Here is a 24,059-nt window from a genome sequence, read left to right as displayed (position 1 = left end):
CATATGGAAACGGGGTTTGTATATCCCATCAGTCAGCATCCCACTGAGAGCAGACATTGTACAGTTAGTGATTGTTCTATTCTGTTTGTAGTTTGTATATCTTGTTTAGCACTTAGCAACACAGCTACGTGACGCTTGGTGTTTCACTAGAGCTGCATCTGTTTATCACTTAGCTTCTAAAACTTGTAGCTCATACTTCATTTATTCGGGCTCATATATAAAAGGTTCTGGATCATCATTTGTCCCAAGGTAGTCGTTATTGGCTCTCATGAAGTCTGCCATGGTCAGTAATAGTTGTTGTTGTTGAAGGAAATAGCAAACTATGTGCTCTGTGAGTGTGTCAATGTGCCGCCGTATCTTTAAAATGACCAAAATATGTAAATGTGACATGATTAATGTGCTGGTTACTACATTACATACTTACAGCGTGTATATACAACGTTGATAGAGGTTTCTGAGGGCTTCATAGGCTAATTGTTAGCCACCTATTTTTAGCGTTTATTTATGATGTAGTATGCATGAAAAAAGAGAACAACATATGTGCTTTTGTCTTACATAGGGATTGTAAATAACAGGGAAATTAAAATAAAACAAACTAAAATTACCTTTCATGCTTTTTTTCTTGATAATTTATTAGCACTTGTTGTCTATCTGTGTGGAATTTGCTTGTTCTCCCCATGACTGCGTGGGTTCCCTCCGGGTACTCCGGCTTCCTCCCACCTCCAAAGACATGCACCTGGGTATAGGTTGATTGGCAACACTAAATTGGCCCTAGTGTGTGAATGTGAGTGTGAATGTTGTCTATCTGTGTTGGCCCTGCGATGAGGTGGCGACTTGTCCACGGTGTACCCCGTTTTCCGCCCGAATGCAGCTGAGATAGGCTCCAGCACCCCCCCGACCCCGAAAGGGACAAGCGGCAGAAAATGGATGGATGGATGGAGTTGGTTTTATTTGTATGGATCCTTTAAAGTTTGATAGTAGCCAATAAACAGTTGTATGCTTGGGTTATGTTTAGTATTCTTCTTTAGTATTATTCTTATGTTTGAGTCTAGTTGTCTTCCCTGTGTGCTTGTTAGTGTTATTGGTTGCACCTGTGTCTTGCCCTGCTTTCTTCCAATCCCCTCTCTCCATCCTTTTGGGTTTAGTCCAGATGTATTCAGTTGTCTAATTAGTTCTGTTTGCTGTCTTGTCTTTGTCCGATCGTTATACGTCTTTTCTTCGTTGTTGGAATAAACCTCGTGAACAGCACAACTGTTTTCCTTCACCTTGCTTCTCTCCTCAACAAGCCTCCACATCCACAACCGTGACATTTCACTCATCAGTACTCATGACACTGCCTCTTGATTTTAAAGCTCAACAACACAATCTTAATGCTAATGATTGGCTCCTATCTCGTTTTCCAAGTAATGTTTTTGAAGTAGATTGATGCATTTTTACTGCACAGACTTAGTTACATACATGTGTCCATATTTGTATGTTACATACTGTACATTAATGTATGCATATACATATCAAGATATGTATATACATCAGATATGTGGCTGGACCCATCCATCCATTTTCTACCGTTTGTCCCTTTCGGAGTCGCAGGAACACCTTTTATGTGTAAACAATGTGGACATAATTCCATAGTGTTATGTGATTCCTTGTGGGTCCTCCAATTAAAAAGATCTGTCTTTCCCAAAATGTATGCCTTGCTGACAAGTGTTTAATAATCAATAGTAATGTTTTAAGGTATTGAAAACAATGTCCTCTGTGGTGGACATGAGCGCTACGAATACAGCTTTAAGGTTCCATTTGATTTGGATATAAAAATTGTCAAAATGCCAAAAGCAATGAAGTTCATGTTCATGCAGTGCATCTCCAATGTTCCTAGAAAAATGTAAAATGGAATATGAAAAATATAGGATTAGGATTCAATTTATTTCCATTACACATGCATAAAAGAATACAGGTTAACGAAACAGGCTTGTAGAGATGAAATAGCCTCTGTGTTTTATATATATATATATATATATATATATATATATATATATATATATATATATATATATATATATATATATATATATATATATATATATATATATATATATGTATATATATATATATATATATATATACATATATATATATATACATATATATATATATATATATATATATATATATATATATATATATACATATATATATATATATATATATATATATATATATATATATATATATATATATATATATATATATATATATATATACATATATATATATATACATATATATATATATATATATATATATACATATATATATATATATATATATATATATATATATATATATATATATACATATATATATATATATATATATATATATACATATATATATATATATACATATATATATATATATATATATATATATATATATATATATATATATATATATATATATATATATATATATATATATATATATATATATATATATACCCACACAGCAAAAACACTCCGCGGCGGATCCCCCGCGCAGGTATCGCGCTTTCCAGAACGGAACCGCGAAACGGACCCGCATCGGCGTCCATTTGCACTCAGGAACGTATCCGCCACGGCGGCGGGTAGCTGATCCGCCGTGGCGGCGCGTTGCATCCCCATCGCACCCATGATCAAAGCCTTATTTCCGCGGCGGGTGCGCCGTGACGGCGCGCTGCATCCGCTCCGTACCCATGATCAAAGCCTAACCTCCCGCCGCAGACCAGCAACGGACTCATAAAAACCCTGGCTCATCTGGCCGTTTTGGACCCCTTTATCTTATTTTCAAAATCCCTTCTGTTCTTGCTGTAGGATAAAATAGGAAACTAAAAAATTCACTAAGCCCTACTACAGCAATATAGGCTTACATATGCATTGCCTTGTATTTTTAAACTAACAATATTGTCAATAGGCAGAAACAGAAAATGGTCAATTCACTCTATAAAGTAAATATATATGATATATATTTTAAAAGTAAATATACATATTTAATCTATTAGGCTACAACTTCAAGGAAACACTGCTCCATGCACAGCTAACATATCAGAAAATGAATAACTGGTGAATGACAAGAAGTCCAATAAAAGGTTGTTTATTTATACATATACATCTCTATTCCTCCTGAGGAGGTGGAAGCGGGACTCGTCTCCTTGTTGCCCGATCCCCCGCCAAGTTGAACCACCTGATGGCGTGTTTGGTGACCTCAGCGTCCGTGGCTGACCTTGTCAACACATTTTTACTCACAGCACCTGTAATCAAACAAGATTACAAGACAGATACGTTTATGTTTATGGTAGGAAGCATCCAAAGCCAAGTATGCTTACACAATACAAAATATGTGATAGGTATTAAGGAGATTACATTTGAAAAAAAAAAAAAAAGACTTAAAGTTACTAGAGGTGGTTAAAATAAGGTGCGTAAACTATGAATTTGTGATCAGGGTATAGGTGTGCAAGACATCCAAAATGTTTAAACAATATCGTTATTTGGTTCCTTGATCAGAGTACTTGTTTGGCTCTGTTGGATGACGGCGGCGGGGGGTTGGGGGTGGGGGGCATAAATAAATATCCATAACCCAACTTTGGGAGGTTGACATTGTTTTCTTATTATATTTGTACTATCATTCTATGTTTGTATTCGTGTAGGCCAGGGGTGTCCAAAGTGCGGCCCGGGGGCCATTTGCGGCCTGCAGGTCATTTTTTAACGGCCCCAGGGCACATTTTTAAAAAATACGATCGAAATAAATAAAAAACATTAAAAGTGGTATTTAAAGAGCAAACAGGTGAAATGTAACAAGAAAATGTAGCAATGTTTACTCTAATCACACAAAGCTGCCATGTAGGCTGTTTCTTTCTTTAAAAAATAATAATGAATCAAAATCAATGTCATTATGAATTATTGACCTATTCAAGGCTTAAGAAGTTTACCTTCGCAATCAGCTGGTCTTGGTTGTGCTTAATAGTTTCCAGCAGGCTAAGGATCTGGATTACCTCAGGCGCTGTTGACAAACAGCAGTATAAAATTAACATGTTTCAGTGTTTATCCTCATTACTCATAATCCTGACATTAGCTATTGACCTTAGTTAATGACAAAAGTTATTGACAAAGTTTGAAGAAAATATGTGATTGCCTGTGAATTTGAATTTTTTCCAAAATTTGTGGCACAGAATGACCATCCGGTATTTGTCAGTTATTGCTCACCAGAGCAGGAAATTTTGTCGGCCATTCTTCCCCCTCGCCATGTTGGCCTTTAGGCCAGGCTGGATCCAGGCTCCTGGGTCTGCCACAAGTTGAGGGCTGCTGGTGAGGGGGGTGGAGGGAGTCGAGGAGGGACTGCCGTTCCTAGTGAGGTGGGCATTGTGAGAGAGCCATCAGTTAACCATGACTGGTAATACCCAAGGGGCCTATCTATACACTAATATTTCAGAGTTCAGTCCCTACCTTGTGTAACTCTCTGCATGTTTAATGCAGGTGCTGGTGAAGGCATATGAATGTGTCCTTCCCCATGGTGAGGTGCTAAGGGAGATAAATTGGTATTAAATGGTTGTGATCTGTTAACCATGGTTACTGGATGCTGAGATATTATTTCAGAGATCAGTCTTTACCTAGAAAGTTATCTCCAGTTGAGGAGTCGAGTTGACAAGTACTCATGACTCTTGCTGGCACTCGGCGAGACGGTGGAGCTGGGAGAAGGGATACAAGGAGAGGGGAATATCTTTAGCACTAAGAATGTTAACCATATGTTTAATATTAATGTGGTGGTTTTGTTGTTTTCGATGTTAAGAGATTATTCCTTACTCTGCCTGTGCAATTGGCTTGCCAACCCCAGAGATGTGAGGTCACTATTTCCCGGGTCTTCTTCGCTATCATCTGAGTCCCCGAGACGATGCCTGTTGGGTAACCATATCATTAGGATTATTGCAATACCAAAATTGCCAAATATACATATAGTACAAGCATCTCTGGTCTATTTTTGAATGCTACCGGAAATAACCTTCCTATTACTGTAGAAACATGACAAAAACAAGACGGAACACACTTACACTGGCTTCCTGTTTCTTTTTTCTGGCAGCTCCTCGTTCTCTGCCTCAGATTGCAGGTCTGAGGTGTTGCAGCCCTTTCCATATTGTTGCATTATTTTTAATGCGTCTTTGTAGTTGTCTAAAATTGAATATGTTAAAATGAACATGAGTTTCAAATTAGCTGTAGAGCTGAACAGAATATTATTATTATTGATGATGATAAATCAGGTCTCTCTCTTACAAGAGACCTGGTCAGAACATAGACACAATAGGTTATTCCAAGCATAAAGAGAAGCAACTATGACGTTATTTTTAAACAAGAAGATTATGAATTTGCATACCACAAGTTCGGACAACAGAAACGTCAAATCTTGGCCAGTTTGGCCAATTCTGTCTGTGTTTTTATAGCTGGGCCAGAAAACCATCCTATCATCATACCATCCACTTGGGACAACCGCAATGTCCCTGTTCATTATAAATTTAATCAGATGAAAAGGCACCCTTAATGTAGAAAGAAAGAAAAGGGGTATTTATTCATCGTCAAAGGAACAACGTGGACAAAAGCATGCACAGGTGTTAGTGTATACAAATAAGCAAGTAAGATGAGCTGAGATTTTACCTGAATGGTGCCCCAAGGTGGTAAGAACTATAAGAAAGGTAAAAGTACAGGTCATAATAGTCAGAACTTCAGCTCAATCGTAAGTAGGGTTTGAAATTATGGGTGTAGTGTATACAGAGATCAGTCCCTACCTTGTGTAACTCTCTGCATGTTAAATGCATGTGCTGGTGAAGGCATATGAATACATCCTTCCCCATGGTGAGGTGCTAAGGGAGATAAATTGGTATTAAATGGTTGTGATCTATTAACCATGGTTACTGGATGCTGAGATATTATTTTGGAGATCAGTCTTTACCTAGAAAGTTATCTCCAGTTGAGGAGTCGAGTTGACAAGTACTCATGACTCTTGCTGGCACTCGGCGAGACGGTGGAGCTGGGAGAAGGGATACAAGGAGAGGGGAATATCTTTAGCACTAAGAATGTTAACCATATCTTTAATATTAATGTGGTGGTTTTGTCTACAACGCTAAATATATCCTGTGGTGTACCTCAGGGATCAATATAGGACCTAAATTATTCAATGTCTAGATAAATGACATTTGTAAAGTTACAAAAGATTTAAAGTTAGTATTATTTGCGGATGATACAACAGCGTTTTGTTCAGGAGAGAACACACAGAAGATAATACAAATAATAACAGAAGAAATTAACAAATTAAAAAGATGGTTTGACAAAAACAGACTATCTTTGAATCTCAGTAAAACTAAAATAATGCTATTTGGAAGAAAGTAAAACACAAATACAAATAGACGGAACAGAAATTGAAAGAGTAAATGAAACCAAATTTCTAGGTATAATGATTGATGATAAATTGAACTGGAAATCTCAAGTAAAAAATATACAACATAAAGTAGCAAGAAACACGTCAATAATGAATAAAGCAAAACATGTTCTAGACAAAAAATCACTTCATATTCTCTACTGTTCACTAGTGTTACATATCTGAGTTATTGTGTAGAAATATGGGGAAATAATTACAAAAGTACACTTCATTCATTAACGGTGTTACAAAAAAGATCAGTTAGAATAATATATAATGTTGGATATAGAGAACACACAAATCCTTTATTTATTGAATCAAAGATACTGAAATTCCACGACATAGTGAATTTGCAAACAGCTAAAATTATAAACAAAGCAAACTATAACTTGCTACCCAAGAATATACAACAATTCTTCTCAAAAAAAGAGGAGAAAAATAATCTTAGAGAGAAATGTAATTTAAAACATTTGTACGCACGTACAACACTTAAGACTTTCAGTATATCAGTATGTGGAATTAAATTATGGAATGCATTAAGCAAAGCAATCAAACAATGTACTAATATGATCAATTATTTATGCTTACATGTGGAAATAATAATAATAATAGTAAATAAAATAATAATAATAAAAAAAGGTAAATAAAGCATAAAATAGTCTCTAATAAATTAATTAAATAAAAAACAGCATATAAAATATATACATCAGCAAATAACAAAAATATAGATCAAGAAAAAGGATCCTTAATATGTGCAGCAATTTTTCACACTCACATCACCTCATTTTATATCTTTTTCTACAATTAACTATGCCAAAAAACACATAGACATACCTTTTTTTTGTAATGGAAACAAAAACAACATGGCGTCACACACAGCTAGTCCACAGTAAACAGGATCTCGAGCTCCACTAAAGAACAAAGAAAGAAATAATACACACTCATATTAATGGCAAAGAACGGCTGTTTCCACTAGCGTTACGTTGTTGACTAACGCAGTAACGTTAGCGACCTGGGCCTAAACAACACTGACAATAAAGTAATACGCTTTCGTTTCAAGCAGTTGGAAAGATGTGGAATATCGTAGCATGTAACCTACACACATTCACAGCGTCTAACAACAGATGGCCTAAGTTAACTGTATTGAACTTTTTACTCACCGGCTTCACGCGGGAAACTTTCACATTCTGGAGTCGGGGTCCCCCGGAACACAAAACACAGATAAAAGACAATTTTACAATAGCACGGCGAAAAAATGACCGTCGTTGTGTGGGTTTTTTGACGAATAACAATCTTTTCCACTTTTCTTCGCTCGGGCCTCACCTACCGCGTGCAGCCATTTCGAATTTTCTGTATACGTGACGTCAGACGCACGTCCCCATGCAAAGCATTCTGGGAGGCGGCGCTGGAAATAAAGCCTTTTTTTACAGAATATAAAGTTTTACTGCTAGTCCTAATATCAAACAACGTCATTACAATCATACATAAACGATGATGGAAACACAAAGGCTGATCTTTACTGCGAATGTAGCAATAAATCAATAAATCTATACTTACGTTCGTGTTCCAGCAAAGAAAGTCCAGAGATCTTGGCTCATGCGCATACAAGCTAGTAGGCGCGTCCACGTCTGCGGGTGCAGACATTGGTCGGCTCAGTGCGCGTAGGCGGAGCCTATAACTCTAGGCGGCGCGCGCCGGTTTGGTTTGTCGCGTCCGCGTATGCGAATCAGACACGAGTCCGCTCAGGATCAGCTGTCTGACCGTACAATTTTCAGAGGCGGAGCTGTATCCTCTAGGCGGAGCCAAAACGAATGTGACAGTAACGCGGGTTGGGCGACTTGAAGGCGGATCCGTATAGCAGTCTTCTGCTGTGTGGGTATGTGTGTGTGTATGTGAGTATATATATATAAAATTAAAATCGTTTTTAATCATATTTATTTTTATATTGTTTTTGTATTGGTTTTATATTTATTTATTTTTTGTTTTTATTCAGTCATTGGTGGAGCATAATATTGTTTTTAATATTGTTTTTTAACATGGCTGTGCAGCACTTTGGAAACATTCTTGTTGTTTAAATGTGCTATATAAATAAAGTGGATTGATTGGATTGGATAGTTTGTCTGTGTTGGCACTTATAACAACAAAATCAGTAATACTTGGTTAATATTCAGGTCACGAAACGTAAATGGGGTATCGTTTTTGGATGTTTATTTAAAGGGATTTATAGGTGGACTAGAATACCTTAAAAATATGTTTTCTTGTCTCTCATAATGATTGTGAACTATAAGCAGAATTTGTTTTTAAAGTGCAGTTTCCCTTTATGTGTCAAAATAAGTTACATTGGAGCTGCAACTGTTTTTCAACATGAGTATTGGAACCAAAAATATATATATTTTTTAGATGAAACCATTTGCAGTGTTATGTGAAAGTTATGTAGATCATGTGAACTCTAGGGCGTTCATTTTTGACCCCCCCAACCCACCCTTCTGAACACACACACACACACACACACACACACACACACACACACACACACACACACACACACACACACACACACACGCACACACACAACCACACACACACACATTCTTGTATTTGTTACCTTCTTGAGACCTCTGACAAATGCTTACCTCTTTAGGACCACCCTTTCTAGATATATAAAGATTGGTATTTACAACATTATTAATATATACATACTATGCAAATATAATAAAGGTAAGCTTTTACTTAATTTTTTGTTGTTGTTGAATTTTTTGTTTGGAATTGGTTTTCAATCTTCATTATTTACTTCAAGATATTACAGTATGTCTCTATGTACATATTTAAAAACATTTTTTTTAAATTAATTTTGGCCAAAGGGGGCATTTCAATTTATTGCATACACTTGTTACTACATATGTTGGCCAGAGGGGGAGCACTTCAAATTTTTACACACACTTGTTATTTCATATGTTGACCAGAGGGGGAGCACTTTTAAAACCGACACACAGCCATTTTGAAAAATCCCTCCTTTTTGGGACCACCCTAATTTTGATAGATTTCACCACCAGGGGTGCAAATGAGACATTCTCTATTAGATGCAATGGTTTTTCGTATTGGGACCATGATTTATGTCCTAACTTGTTCTCCGGTCCTCATATGGAAGGTACTTTTCCTTGTTGATGTCTCAAGAAGGGTAGAAAAACAAGAACACACACACACACACACACACACACACACACACACACACACACACACACACACACACACACACACACACACACACACACACACACACACGCACACACACACACACACGCACACACCCGCACACACACACGCACACACACACGACTGAGCATGCAGCGACCACAACAAGGCAGCGTCTGCACGACTCCTGCACGTCCATAGCAGAAGAGGTCGATAGTGGAATATTTTTTTATGGAAATTGAGCCACATTGCTAATCTGAAATAATGTGAATTGTCCGAAAGGATAAATGTCCCTCTTCTTTTGCGTCTCCTGCTGGCGTGCAAACATCATTCGCGCTCCACTGGATTTCTAATCGAGCAGCAAATTTCCAGGCTGATGGAACACAAAAGTCAAGCCTTGTTTATTTTTTAAAAATTCCTTTAACCAAAATGTCGAGCTGCGTTAACGGACCATCTTGTGCAGTTCAATGCAAAACTCGGTATCTTTTTTCGTTTGATTTGAAGTTTTCCGTGTGTGTGTGTGTGTGTGTGTGTGTGTGTGTGTGTGTGTGTGTGTGTGTGTGTGTGTGTGTGTGTGTGTGTGTGTGTGTGTGTGCAGAATAGTCAACTCATCGCGTGTTTGTGTGTGTGCGTCTTTGCAGGTGGACTGCTGGCGCCACAGGTGAACACATGAGTGGATATTGAACAACCGAGTCTGCCAGCCAACATCCGCACCGACGATGGACCTGCAGGTGGACAGAGAAGACGTGGACGCAGACCAGCCGGCGCCCATTGAAGTTTTCGCGCACAGGTCCACCTTGCACGGAATCTCGCACATTTTCACCTACGAGCGCTTCTGCTTCCGACGCTTCCTGTGGCTCGTCTTCTTCTTCGCTTCCATGGCCGTGCTGGTGTTCATGTGCGTGGACAGGATCCATTTCTACCTGGAGTACCCGCACGTCACCAAACTGGATGAGGTCACGACCCCGATTATGACGTTTCCCGCGGTCACTTTCTGCAACCTGAACGCTTTCCGCTTCAGTCGAGTGACACGCAATGACTTGTATCACGCAGGGGAGCTGCTGGCGCTGCTCAACCACAGGTAACTCTCACATACTCTATACTCATGTGTATATAATACTGCTTGCACAACTTTGATAGTACACTACACCAGTGTTTTACAAAATTTTTTAAGCAAGGCACATTTTTTGCGTTGAAAAAATCCGGAGGCACACCACCAGCAGAAATCATTATAAAACAAAACTCAGTTGACAGTAAAAAGTAGTTGTGCAATTGTTGGATATGACTTGAAAACATAACCAAGCATGCATCAATATAGCTCTTGTCTCAAAGTAGGTGTACTGTCACGACCTGTCACATCACGCCCTGACTTGTTTGGAGTTTTTTGCTGTTTTTCTGTGTGTAGTGTTTTAGTTCTTGTCTTGCGCTCCTATTTAGGTGGCTTTTTCTCATTTTTTGGTATTTTTTGGTGCCATCTCCGGGTTGGGGAGGAGATCTTGCCCCAAGTGGAGGAGTTCAAGTACCTCGGAGTCTTGTTCACGAGTGAGGGAAGAGTGGATCGTGAGATCGACAGGCGGATCGGTGCGGCGTCTTCAGTAATGCGGACGCTGTATCGATCCGTTGTGGTGAAGAAGGAGCTGAGCCGGAAGGCAAAGCTCTCGATTTACCGGTCGATCTACGTTCCCATCCTCACCTATGGTCATGAGCTTTGGGTCATGACCGAAAAGACAAGATCACGGGAGTTTCCTCCGCCAGGAGGCGGGGCTCTCCCTTAGATATAGGGTGAGAAGCTCTGCCATCCGGGGGGAGCTCAAAGTAAAGCCGCTGCTCCTCCACATCGAGAGGAGCCAGATGAGGTGGTTCGGGCATCTGGTCAGGATGCCACCCGAACGCCTCCCTAGGGAGGTGTTTCGGGCACGTCCGACCGGTAGGAGGCCACGGGGAAGACCCAGGACACGTTGGGAAGACTATGTCTCCCGGCTGGCCTGGGAACACCTCGGGATCCCCCGGGAAAAGCTGGACGAAGTGGCTGGGGAGAGGGAAGTCTGGGCTTCCCTGCTTAGGCTGCTGCCCCCGCGACCCGACCTCGGATAAGCGGAAGAAGATGGATGGATGGATGGTATTTTCCTGTAGCAGTTTCATGTCTTCCTTTGATCGATTTTTCACGCATCTACTTTGTTTTAGCAATCAAGACTATTTAAGTTGTTGCTATCCTTCTTTGTGTGGACATTGTTGGTTGTCATGTCATGTTCGGTTGTACTTTGTGGACGCCGTCTGCTCCACGCGCTGTCGTCCAGCATTCTGTTTTTGTTTACTTTGCAGCCAGTTCAGTTTTAGTTTCGTTTTGCATAGCCATCCCTAAGCTTCATGCCTTTTCTTAGCGGCACTCGCCTTTTGTTATTTTTGGTTTATGCATTAGACACCTTTTTACCTGCACACTGCCTCCCGCTGTCGTCTGCATATTGTGATCACGACAAACCATGACAAACCCGACATCTACAAAGCAATTAGCTACCTGCTGCCACCTACTAATATGAAAGAGTATTACATGGTTACTCTGCCGATCTTTAGACAGCACAGACACTCAACAACGGCACATTATTTGCAAATTATAATTACTGGTTTGCAAAAAATGTTTTTAACCCAATTAAGTGAAATTACATAATCTCCCATGGCCATACTTGCCAACCTTGAGACCTCCGAATTCGAGAGATGGGGGCGTGGTTGCGGGGATAGGGTTTGGGGGGCGGGGTTGAGGTGCAGGCCGCGTACCCCTCCCCATTCGAGCTGTCTTGGATGAAATTAAATTATTTTTTCCAATCATTTTGGAACTTGCAAGCGTATTTCTTCTTCTTACTCGTCGTCGCCATGTCTCTTCTTCGTTCTTCTGCTTCGTCACCTTCTTGTTGTGTGTGCAGTTGTGCACTGAGCTCCAAAAGCCGTAGATGTTATTGTAGCGTCCCGGAAGAGTTAGTGCTGCAAGGGGTTCTGGGTATTTGTTCTGTTGTGTTTCTGTTGTGTTGTCATTCTTGTTTGGTGTGACAGTGTGGGGCATATTAGTAACAGTGTTAAAGTTGTTTATACGTCCACCGTCAGTGTGACATGTATGGCTGTTGAACAGGTATGCCTTGCATTCACTTATGTGTGTGTGCTTGAAATTAACGTTATCATTAAGCCAGTTAAAAGATCATTCAACGTGTCAGCATTTCTTGACATCTTCGAGTAAAGACCATTGTTAAACCCGTCCAACGCTACATTATTATGTGACTGGGCCGGCACGCTGTTTATATGGAGGAAAATCGGACGCCTGGACAGCATGCGGCTGTTAAGGGGTGAAGGTTTCAGATGAGAGAGGACGCTAAAGGCAGTGCCTTTAAAGCATGCCCCCCAATATTGTTGTCCGGGAGAAATTCGGGAGAATGGTTGCCCCGGGAGATTTTCGGGAGGGGCACTGAAATTCAGGAGTCTCCTGGAAACATCGGGAGGGTTGGCAAGTATGCCCACGGCACACCAGACTGTATCTCACGGTACACTAGTGTGGTTGAAAAACACTGCACTACAGCATGTACATTGCAAATGATTATATTCATCATCACATGGCACAGTACTGTTAAGTAGAACGGTGATCATTTGATAGTTGACAGTTGTCATTTAGCACAGTGGGACTAATGTGCTACAAACATCCATATATAAGCCAATCGAAATTCTCCCAATCAGTGCAGACATAGAATAAGAAAAATGTATCATCAAATATATTTAAATACATCATACTTGTGTACTATTATACAGTAAGGGCCTGATTTACTGAAATTCTCATTTAAATAAGTCAATCTGAGCCACTTGTCCATTGCACACAGTCTTAGTAGATCATACGCAACACCCCCACTAATGGTACACGTTATTTTAGAGATTGCACACGCTGTGTAGCACTTGGTATTTGGATCTTAGTAAATCAGGCCCTAGACACAGCACTTTTCACTTTATTTGTTGGAGAAAAATAAATAAATATTTGTATTTCAACTTCACGATAGTATACCACTTTGTGTTGGTCTTTCACATAAAATTCTAGTAAAATATATTTATGTTTGTGGTTGTAATGTGACAAAATATGCAAAAGTTCAAGGGGTATGGCTACTTTTGCAAGCCACCGTAAAAGGATTGTGATAATTGAGTGTGGTTGTTTCCAGAGTATTTTATTTTTCGGACTATAAGGCGCACTTAAGATCCTTTCATTTTCTCAAAACTCGACAGTGCGCCTTATAACCAGGTGCGCCTAATGTACGGAATAATTTTGGTTGTCCTTACCGACCTCGAAGCTATTTTATTTGGTACATGGTAAAATGATAAGTGTGACCAATAGATGGCAGTCACACATAAGAGATACGTGTAGACTGCAATATGATGGCAATCACATAAGAGATACGTGTAGACTAGGGGTGTAACGGTACGTGTTTTGTATTGAACCGTTTCATTACGGGGGTGTACCGAACGAGTTTCTGAGCTAAAGTCTTAACAAGCTGCTTTGCTTCTTCTGCCTCTGTCTCAGCACCCAGCATTGTCCCACCCACACAACCATCTGATTGGTTACACAAAAAGCGGTAACAGCCAATCAGCAGTGCGTATTCAGAGCGCATGTAGTCAGTGCTTCAGCGTCGAGCAGATAGGTGTTTAGCAGGTGAGCATAAGGCAGCGTACTCTCCCCAAATTAAAATAAACATCTCCCAGTCAACTACTAGTAACATCACTATGAGCCCGTTGACGTTCTAGAAACTTAAACTGCAGCTCAGCTCGCTCGCAGTCCTGGCTTGAGGTGAAGGCTAATTAGCTTTTAGCGTAATGTTAGCTCATTTTGCGGTGTGTGTGCGTGTGCGTGTGTGTATGTGTGTGTGTGTGTGTGTGTGTGTGTGTTTGTGTGTGCATTTGTGTGTGTGTGTGTAGTCTCTCCTATTGCTATTGTACTATTTTTTCAGCTATAGTTACATTAATCATTAGTAATGGAGCAGCCTAGTTTTGAATGGCAGGGTCCCTGCTATCACATGTTGATAAAAATATAACATTTACATAATAAAAATCAACATCAGGCTTCCCAAATGCTGTAATAAATTAAGCATGATGAGTTGACTTAAAACTGTTTAATGTTGCACTTTTTATATGTAGAAGAAAAGTTTTGTCATTTTATTTAATCTGAGCAACAACTTGAGGCAGTTTAATGTTGATTAACGTGGGCAGAATTATTATAGTGTTCCCAATGTTAAAAGGATAAAGCCATTGTTTACACATTTGGTAAATGAATAGCCAAAACATTTATATTTTGTTGTTTTCTTACTGTACCAAAAATGAACCAAACCGTGACCTCTGAACCAAGGTACGTACCTAACCGAAATCTTTGTGTACCGTTACACCCCTAGTGTAGACTGCAATATGACTCAAGTAAACAACACCAAAATTGTATATGTTCCATTGAAAATATAGAACATAACACACGGCGCTCAAAAATCTATCAAAATGTTTTAGTATGACTTTGGTAAGCTATGAAGTCGCACCGCTTGATGGATTGTACTGTGCTTCAACATACAAGTATTATTATAGTGTGTGTATAAGGTAAGACATATTATCTGGCGTTTTGTTTCGCAATATTATGCAAAAGCAACTTTTCTTACCTTCTATAACCTGCTGATCTGTATTTGGGATCTGCATAAGTCCTGATAATTTGCGCGCGTTCGCCTTTGTAGTCCGTGTTGACACCGTAGTCGATAAGCTTCTTCTTTTTCTCTATCTTCTTGTTATGTGACATTCAACCTCCGCTGTTGCCATTTCTAATATAAAGTAGTGTAAAGTTCTTACTTATATCTGTCAGTAAACTCGCCATGAAAGCGCTAAAACATACCGGCGTAGTGAGTTTACATAATTCACCCAAGGAACTTTAGTTATTAGAGAGTTCCGGTCGGACAGTTTTTCACGGGACACATTTCCGGCGTTGTTGTTGCACTAGTGAGCCACGGATGAGGAGATGCTGCTCCGTTGTTGATTTAAGTAAAGTCTGAATGTCATTAAAACAGTTAGCTCCATCTTTTGACACTTCTTCCATACCCGTCCTTACACGCTACATCACTACAACAAAGATGACGGAGAAAAGACGCTGCCGAGGGTGAGCCACATAAATAAAGCTGCCTACAAAACGGCGCATCCTGAAGCGACTGTTAGAAAGCGACTTGAAGATGGTCTGTAAAACATAATCTATGCAACAGTTTGACCAAAGAACCACCACTACATGATATGTAGACCACAAGGAAGTGTTTTCAATTTAGAAAAAAAATTAAAATAATATGACCCCTTTAATGCGCCCTATAATCTGGTGCGCCTTTTGTATGAAAATAGACCTGACTACACCGGCTCATCGGCAGAGCGCCTTATAATATGGTGCGCCCTATGGTCTGGAAAATACGGTAAATATAGGGACTGCTACCAGTGTGTAGCACAGTTTATGTGAAGGTTTGAGAAATGAAGAAGAGACACAGCTGGGAGCTGGGAGATGATGTCAGTCTGTGGTGAGCTGTCATTGGAGACATGCCATCAGCATTCATCGCCTCTGGTAACTTCACTAGGTGGCTTTACAGTCAACCTTTTATCACTAATCTTTGAAGATATGAATGTATCTTGTCATCACCCCACATTGCCCTTGTCAGTCAAGTTAAAAATCTAAGCAAATAATCTGAATTTCCTCCGGTCCGCATTCAATATAACTACTCCAGTCTTTAGATTATTACTCAGTATGCTGCCTCTGTTTGAAAGGTAGTGAGGTGGCTCAATGTTACTTAGTAGCTGTCAGCCACGGCCAAAATGAAAACACTTTTGGTATTCAAATCCATTTGAGAACATTCTCACTTTCATGTTTGTAGTCACTGGAAATATCTCTTGTCATGGTATTTATGAAGGGCTGTTGACATCTCAGGTGCCTTTTATTAAAGAGGAACTGCACTTTTTTGCCTATCGTTTATAATAATTAAGTGAGACATGACAACGGATTTATTTATTATATATGTTTTTTGCATTCTAAATATTAAATAAATTAGATCAAAAGTCTGCTTACAATTGAGCCTACGGGAGCCAAACAATTCTGCCTATAGAGACCATAAAGAAACATCTAAACACTTCCATTGAGGTTTATTTTACATGATGTAAGTATATATATCATGTGGTAACAGGCACATTTATAATAACATTTAATCTTTACGTATTCTGATTATTTATTTAGCATAAGCGGTACATTCATTTCAAAAACGCATCACAACGTTTGCTTTTTTTTCTTCATCACTGATTTCTGCTCAATGCAGACTTTATGAGAGCCAACAAACATAATAAAATATCACTTACTGTACAAAGTCTGCTGTCATTAGGATGCCGCTTGCTGGGATGTTCATATATTTCTCTTTTTTAGATGAAGAATGTCTCATAATCCTTACGACGAAAGGGGGTGGGGCGTGGGGGGGAAAACCAGCGCTTTTCGTGGCGTTTACGACAGTTCCAGGTCCCAAATGGTGATGAAAGTGTTCCAACTTGTCGGATTATATTCTCACCCATCTACTTTTTAGGTGAGAGGCATGATTTATGATCTACAATAAACAGCAGACCACTTAATGATGTAAACATAGGGACAAACAAAAGTGATCAAGGCGCCGCTATAAATAGTTTGTGTGTGTTAGCACTTATAATAACAATATCACTAATACTTTGTTCATATTTAAGTCACGAAATGTAAATGGAGTATTGTTGGCACTTTTTGAATGGTTATTTATCAGATTTTATGGGCTGACTTTTATTTACGTTTATTTAATATTTCGAATGCATTAAAAAAAATCCATTCGTCATCATGTCCTTCATATTGATTGTGAACGATGGGAAAAATTCCAAAAAAAAAGTGCAATTCCCCTTTTATGGCTTATTTTTGCATCGTACATTGTCAGCTCTTGAGACATATTCTGAAATATATTTCAGTATTTTGAGGGAGGGAATAAAATCAGAGCTCTTTGGTGAGTCCATTAGAATGGTGACCTTTTTATTAATAGAAGACAGCGTGATCACAGCAAGCATCTGCAGCTGATGCATTTACAGCTATTTTGCTCCCCTTGGAAACAAGGCTAGAATTTTCTGAGCTCTCTTTGATGAAAGGAAACTTCCTTGAATTACCCATAATGCTGAGGGAGCTATGGGGTGTTTACTTGCTGGCCTTTTAATGTGGAACAATTATGTTTAGTGGCCTGCTCAAGACAAATATTCAAGACATTTAACTGGATGCCAAATATCTGAATCAATGCTGTGAATGCACTGGATCTGTGAGTTTTGGGAATTGGTTAATGTAAGGGAAAACTGTTTTTAATATATCCTGATATTTAGATTGATTTGCCATGTATTTTTAGGTTGAAAGAATTTGGACTGGGGCCGGGCTATCCATTTGTATGTATGTGTGTGTGTGTGTGTGTGTGTGTGCGTGTGTGTGTGTGTGTGTGTGTGTGTGTGTGTGTGCATATATATATATATATATATATATATATATATATATATATATATATATATATATATATATATATATATATATATATATATGTATATATATGTATATATATATATATATATATATATATATATATATATAATATATATATATATATATATATATATATATATATATATATATATATATATATATATATATATATATATATATATATACACACACACACATATATATGTGTGTGTGTATGTATGTATACATATGCATTTATGCATATATACTGTATATGGACAATTATTAGTTTGCTTCAATGAAATGTTTTTTAGACATTATGCTTTTTTACATAGCTCAACACAAAATGGACAAACACTTTTCTAATGACAATTAAAAAAAAATGGTGTCTTGCCAGATTTTTTATTTTTGCAAAAATACAGAATTTGTATTCCTGCTGTAAGAGCCCTTGTATTAAGAGAAGAAAAGCTAGTAGCTACACCATGTATATTAATAACAAAATGTGGATTGTTGTGATCATGGTTGGATTATCAAAGCTGTTTTGTAATGTAAAATGTGATATTTCTACCTGAATAAATGTGGTGGTGTGGAGTTTGCATGTTCTCCCCGTGATTGCGAGGGGTTCCCTCCGGGTACTCCAGCTTCCTCCCACCTCCAAAGACATGCACCTGGGGATAGGTTGATTGGCAACACTAAATTGGCCCTAGTGTGTGAATGTGAGTGTGAATATTGTCTGTTTATCTGTGTTGGCCCTGTGATGAGGTGGCGACTTGTCCAGGGTGTACCCCGCCTACTGCCCGAATGCAGCTGGGATAGGCTCCAGCACCCCTGCGACCCCAAAAGAGACAAGCGGTAGTAAATGGATGGATGGAGATTTTATATATATATATATATATATATATATATATATATATATATATATATATATATATATATATATATATATTAGATTAGATTAGATAGTACTTTATTGATTCCTTCAGGAGAGTTCCCTCAGGAAAATTTAAATTCCAGCAGCAGTGTACAAAATTGTAAAAAGTAAAAAGTAAATAATGTGGGTATAAATGGAGACAAAATAGAAAAATATTACAATAGAATAAAAATAAAAAGCAACGATGAGAATAAAAATATAACAGTAAAATAAGAATATAACAAGAGAAACTAGGCAGTAGTGACCATGTTATGAAAAAGTATTTCACTGTTATTGTTTTGCATCCCCTGTCATCCTAGTAACCCCCCCCCCCCCCCCCCCCCCCCCAGAAAGGAGTTGTACAGTCTAATGGCGTGTGGGACAAAGGAGTTTTTGAGTCTATTAGTCCTGCACTTGGGATGAAGCAGTCTAGCACCGAACAGGCTCCTCTGGCTACTGACAACGGTATGCAGAGGGTGACTGGCATCATCCAGGATGCTCACTAGTTTTTCCACAGTCTTCTTCTCTGCCACCGTCACCAGTGAGTCCAGTTTTATTCCGATCGTAGAATCGGCCCGCCTGATCAGTTTCTCCAGTCTGGAGCTGTCCTTCTTAGATATGCTGCCCCCCCAGCACACTACGATGTAGTACAGAACACTGGCAACCACAGACTGGTAGTACATCCACAAGAGTTTTTTACAGATGTTGAAGGAGTGCAGCCTCCTCAGGAAGTACAGCCTGCTCTGTCCTTTCCTGTACAAGTGGTCTGTGTTAACAGTCCAGTCCAGCTTATTGTCCACCCACACCCCGAGGTACTTGAATGAGTCCACGGTCTGTACCTCGACTCCCTCGATCACAATAGGTTGTGACCTTGGACTCGACCTCCCAAAGTCAATGACCAGCTCCTTGGTCTTTGTCGGATTGAGCTGCAAGAGGTTCCTGTGGCACCAGACAACAAAGTCCCTCACCAGCCTCCGAAACTCCTCCTCTCTGCCGTCCCTGATGCACCCGACGATGGCTGTGTCATCCGCGTACTTCTGGATGTGACACAGCTCTGAGTTGTAGCAGAAGTCAGCGGTGTACAGGGTGAAGAGAAGAGGGGCCAGCACCGTTCCCTGCGGTGCTCCGGTGCTGCTGATCACAGTGTCAGATGTAATGTCCTTCAGTCTGACGTACTGTGGCCTATCGGTGAGGTAGTCTGAAATCCAGGCAACCAGGCAGGGTTGGGTTATATATATATATATATATATATATATATATATATATATATATATATATATATATATATATATATATATATATATATATGTATATGTATATATATATATATATATATACTGTATATGTTTCAGCTTAAGACTTTTGATGAAGTTGTGCCCTGCCTGGAGGCAATTGCAGTAGCAGTGAATAAAAAAAAAAGGGTTTTATGGCTCCATACTGGTACTTCATCTGAACTTTACTATTTCCTGAGTTCTGATCAGTGAAAATGCCAGAAAAAGACTTTTCATATTTCCATCTCTAAATGATTGTCTATTTTACTGCGAGGTGATAATAAAAATGATCATCGTTTTCACAGGTACGAGATCCGAGACTTGCATCTTGTGGAAGAAAGTGTTCTGGAGAGTTTGAAGGTCAAAGCTGACTTCCACAACTTCAAGCCGCGGCCTTTCAACATGATGGAATTCTACGACCGCACCGGCCATGACATCAACGACATGCTGCTCTCTTGTCACTTCCATGGCACGGAGTGCAGAGCTGAGGATTTCAAAGTGGTACGTTTGCATTTGACAAAACCCACTTAAACAGTGATCCTTGATTTACTCAAGGAACTTCATTGTCATTATTCCAGCAAACATTTACACATGAGCTGGCACTAAATTTCAGTTACCCTCCTGAAAGCCAGTATTCCCAGGCTGCAGTAGACATTTGTGTTTTGCATGAACATCAATCAATCAATCAAAGTTTATTTATATTGTGGTAAATGCAAGAAACACAGCGTTGTTTCTTTGAGGTCTTTATTGTAAGACTGCCAACATAAGAATACACAATAAAACACAATATGCACTTTTATAGTGTGCCCAAGAAGGTACATAAAACCACACCCATTCTGCTGAGTGTGAGCATGGTCCTAGTGCCCGCCACACAGCCCCCCCCCCCCCCGAACACCCAGACAGCAAGTTATGGGGAAAAAGAAAACCTGTCAGGGGGCCTCACTCGCCTGCCGTAACGGCTACAATGTCCATCCCGCGAAGCGGGTGTGCCTTGTGGAGCAGAACAAACATCAGGGTCCAGGAGAGGCGAAAGACATTCAACCCGAACAGATTTTGGGGGGCGACCTCGGCGGGGGACTTGGCCCGGCAGTATCTCTTCACCTGCAACACAATGCGCCGGTTTAAGTCTGTCCAGAGAAACGCATTCCCTGCGCCCGCCCATATCCAGCACAAAGTTTTTAGGACCGCGTTCCAGCACCCTAAATGGGCCATCGTAAGGCGGTTGGAGGGGCGAACGGTGGGCGTCGTGACGTACGAAGACAAAACGGGAAGATTTAAGCTCCGATGGCACAAAGGACTTAGGGAAACAGTGGTGAATCGGGCCGGGAGCCAAGGACCCCCTCGACAAAAAGGGAAACGGTCGCGGGGTACAACCCTCAGGTAAAAATTCCCCCGGGACGCGTAGTGGCTGACCAAACACCAATTCAGCGGGGGCCGCTGCAAGATCCTCTTTAGGGGCTGAGCGCAACCCGAGCATAACCCAAGGTAAACGGTCAATCCAATTGCTATCAACGAGCGCCGCACGCAAAGCCGCCTTAAGCGACCGGTGAAAACGTTCACATAAGCCGTTAGCTTGGGGATGGTAGGCTGTAGTACGGTGCACCTGCACACCCAAGGACTGGGCCAACGCTGACCAAAGCTCGGACACAAACTGGGATCCCCTGTCCGAGGCGATATCAGACAGCGTGCCAAAACGCGCAACCCAGGCTGACAGAAACGCGTGAGCAACGTCTACCGAGGCAGTGGAGGAAAGAGGAACTGCTTCCGGCCATCTGGTGGTACGATCTACCATCGTTAGCAAATGTGTATAACCCTGCGACGGAGGGAGGGAGCCAACTAAGTCTACATGCACGTGGTCAAACCGCCTGACCGGAATCGGAAATGGTTCGAGGGCCGCCTTTGTGTGCCGGTGGACCTTGGCGCGCTGACATGCCACGCATGCGGCTGCCCACTGCCTAACATCCTTCCTAAGGCCAGGCCAAACAAACTTGGCACCAACCAACTTGATGGAAGCCCGAACGCCAGGGTGCAACAGGGAGTGTATTGCGTCAAAAACCCGGCGGCGCCAGTCTACCGGGACAACCGGGCGAGGGCGGCCAGTGGAAACATCGCAGAGGAGGGGGGGACCGCCATCCTGAACTACCACCTCCTCGAGCACTAGCGCTGTACCGTCAGTTTTGAGTGCACGGATGTCGGGGTCGTCGGGCTGGTCAGCGGCCATTCCCGAAAAATCTAAACCGAGCTGCACGGGACACACGAGTACGCGTGAGAGACAGTCAGCCACAGGGTTGGCCTTACCGGTCACATGCTGAATGTCCGTAGTGAACTCTGAGATGGCCGACAAGTGACGCTGCTGACGGGCTGACCAAGGCTCTGTGACCTTTGACATGGCAAACGTCAGGGGTTTGTGGTCAACAAAAGCCGTGAAGGACCGACCTTCCAACAGAAAACAAAAATGGCGTGTTGCAAGATACAGTGCCAACAACTCTCGGTCAAATACACTGTACTTCTGCTCGTTATCTCGCAGTTTACGACTGAAGAACGCAAGGGGCTGCCATACATTTGCCACCCGCTGCTCCACCACAGCGCCCACGGCGACATCAGACGCGTCCGTTGTCAAAGCCACGGGCGCCGCGGAAACAGGGTGGGCGAGGAGAGCAGCCTCTGCGAGCGCGGATTTAGCCCTATGAAAAGCTTGGACTCGCTGAGGAGACCATTCGAGGGAATCGCTTGCCGTTTTGTTCCGTAGGGCACCATAAAGAGGCTGCAGGAGGTGGGCAGCGCGAGGAAGGAACCGATTATAAAAATTAATCATGCCCAAAAATTCCTGCAGAGCTTTGACAGTGGAGGGGCGAGGAAAATCTGCCACCACTTGCACTTTTGAAGGCAAAGGGATCGCACCCAGCGACGAAATACGGTGACCTAAAAAATCAATCTCTGACAGCCCAAACTGACATTTAGAAGGATTGACGATCAGGCCGTGCTCGTCAAGACGTGTGAACACCTGTGTTAGGTGTGACTGGTGCTCCTCGGCTGAAGGACTCGCCACCAAAATGTCGTCCAGATAAACAAACACAAAATTGAGGCCGCGCAAAACTGAGTCCATTAATCTCTGAAAGGTTTGTGCTGCCCCCTTCAGGCCAAAAGGCATACGCAGGAACTCAAAAAGCCCAAACGGGGTTATTACTGCGGTCTTGGGCACGTCCTCGGCACGCACCGGCACCTGGTGATAACCACGAACTAAGTCTACCTTCGAGAAAATGGCGGCGCCAGCCAGGCGCGCCGAAAAGTCCTGGATGTGCGGAATAGGGTAGCGATCGTGCGTTGTGATGTTGTTAAGGCGGCGAAAATCCCCACAAGGCCGCCAGGAACAGTCTGACTTGGGCACCATGTGCAAGGGCGAGGCCCACGGGCTATTAGAACGCCTAACGATGCCTAAACGCTCCATAGTAGCAAACTCCTCTTTAGCAATGGTCGATTTAGCCGTGTCAAGACGGCGCGCACGCGCAAAAACTGGCGGGCCCACCGTGGGAATGAAATGTTCGACACCGTGCTTAGTGTCCGCGGTGGAAAAAGCGGGAGTGATTAATGACGGAAAATCCGCCAGCAAACACTGAAAAACGTCACCAGATATCAAATAATTAGCGTGTGTTAACGGTCCAAGTCCCCCCGCCTTACATGTAAAAGTTGAAAAAGACACAGCATCAATCAATCGGCGGTTAGC

At 41.1% G+C, this 24,059-nt stretch overlaps 2 protein-coding genes across 7 annotated transcripts in view; one reads left to right on the top strand and one right to left on the bottom strand.

The window, feature by feature from the left end:
* The window catches only part of LOC133654005 (acid-sensing ion channel 1-like), a 154,845-nt gene that overhangs the window by 2,175 nt on the left and 128,611 nt on the right, over nucleotides 1-24,059 (top strand). For 3 of the 6 annotated variants that reach the window (XM_062053939.1, XM_062053938.1, XM_062053934.1), the window contains exons 1-3: nucleotides 9,775-10,109; nucleotides 10,272-10,711; nucleotides 20,641-20,836. In XM_062053939.1, coding sequence (XP_061909923.1) covers nucleotides 10,350-10,711; nucleotides 20,641-20,836 — 558 coding nt within the window. In that variant the 5' untranslated portion in view covers nucleotides 9,775-10,109; nucleotides 10,272-10,349. Of the gene's footprint in view, nucleotides 1-8,129; nucleotides 8,331-9,774; nucleotides 10,110-10,271; nucleotides 10,712-20,640; nucleotides 20,837-24,059 lie in introns of those variants that run through there. The other 3 variants (XM_062053937.1, XM_062053935.1, XM_062053936.1) reach the window with 3 other exon arrangements.
* Nucleotides 3,074-8,026, bottom strand: LOC133653116 (uncharacterized). The gene is made up of 11 exons (XM_062052136.1): nucleotides 7,599-8,026; nucleotides 7,273-7,349; nucleotides 5,974-6,051; nucleotides 5,810-5,884; nucleotides 5,679-5,705; nucleotides 5,081-5,198; nucleotides 4,836-4,927; nucleotides 4,643-4,720; nucleotides 4,479-4,553; nucleotides 4,239-4,379; nucleotides 3,074-4,035 (listed from the first exon to the last, which is right to left on the bottom strand). Exons 2-10 carry the CDS (start codon nucleotides 7,301-7,303, stop codon nucleotides 4,288-4,290), a joined length of 666 nt encoding a protein of 221 aa, XP_061908120.1. The 5' UTR covers nucleotides 7,304-7,349; nucleotides 7,599-8,026; the 3' UTR covers nucleotides 3,074-4,035; nucleotides 4,239-4,287.

The sequence above is a fragment of the Entelurus aequoreus genome, linkage group LG07 (assembly GCF_033978785.1).
Source record: "Entelurus aequoreus isolate RoL-2023_Sb linkage group LG07, RoL_Eaeq_v1.1, whole genome shotgun sequence".
NCBI classification, from domain to species: domain Eukaryota; kingdom Metazoa; phylum Chordata; class Actinopteri; order Syngnathiformes; family Syngnathidae; genus Entelurus; species Entelurus aequoreus.
This window is presented reverse-complemented; position numbering and strand designations above follow the sequence as displayed.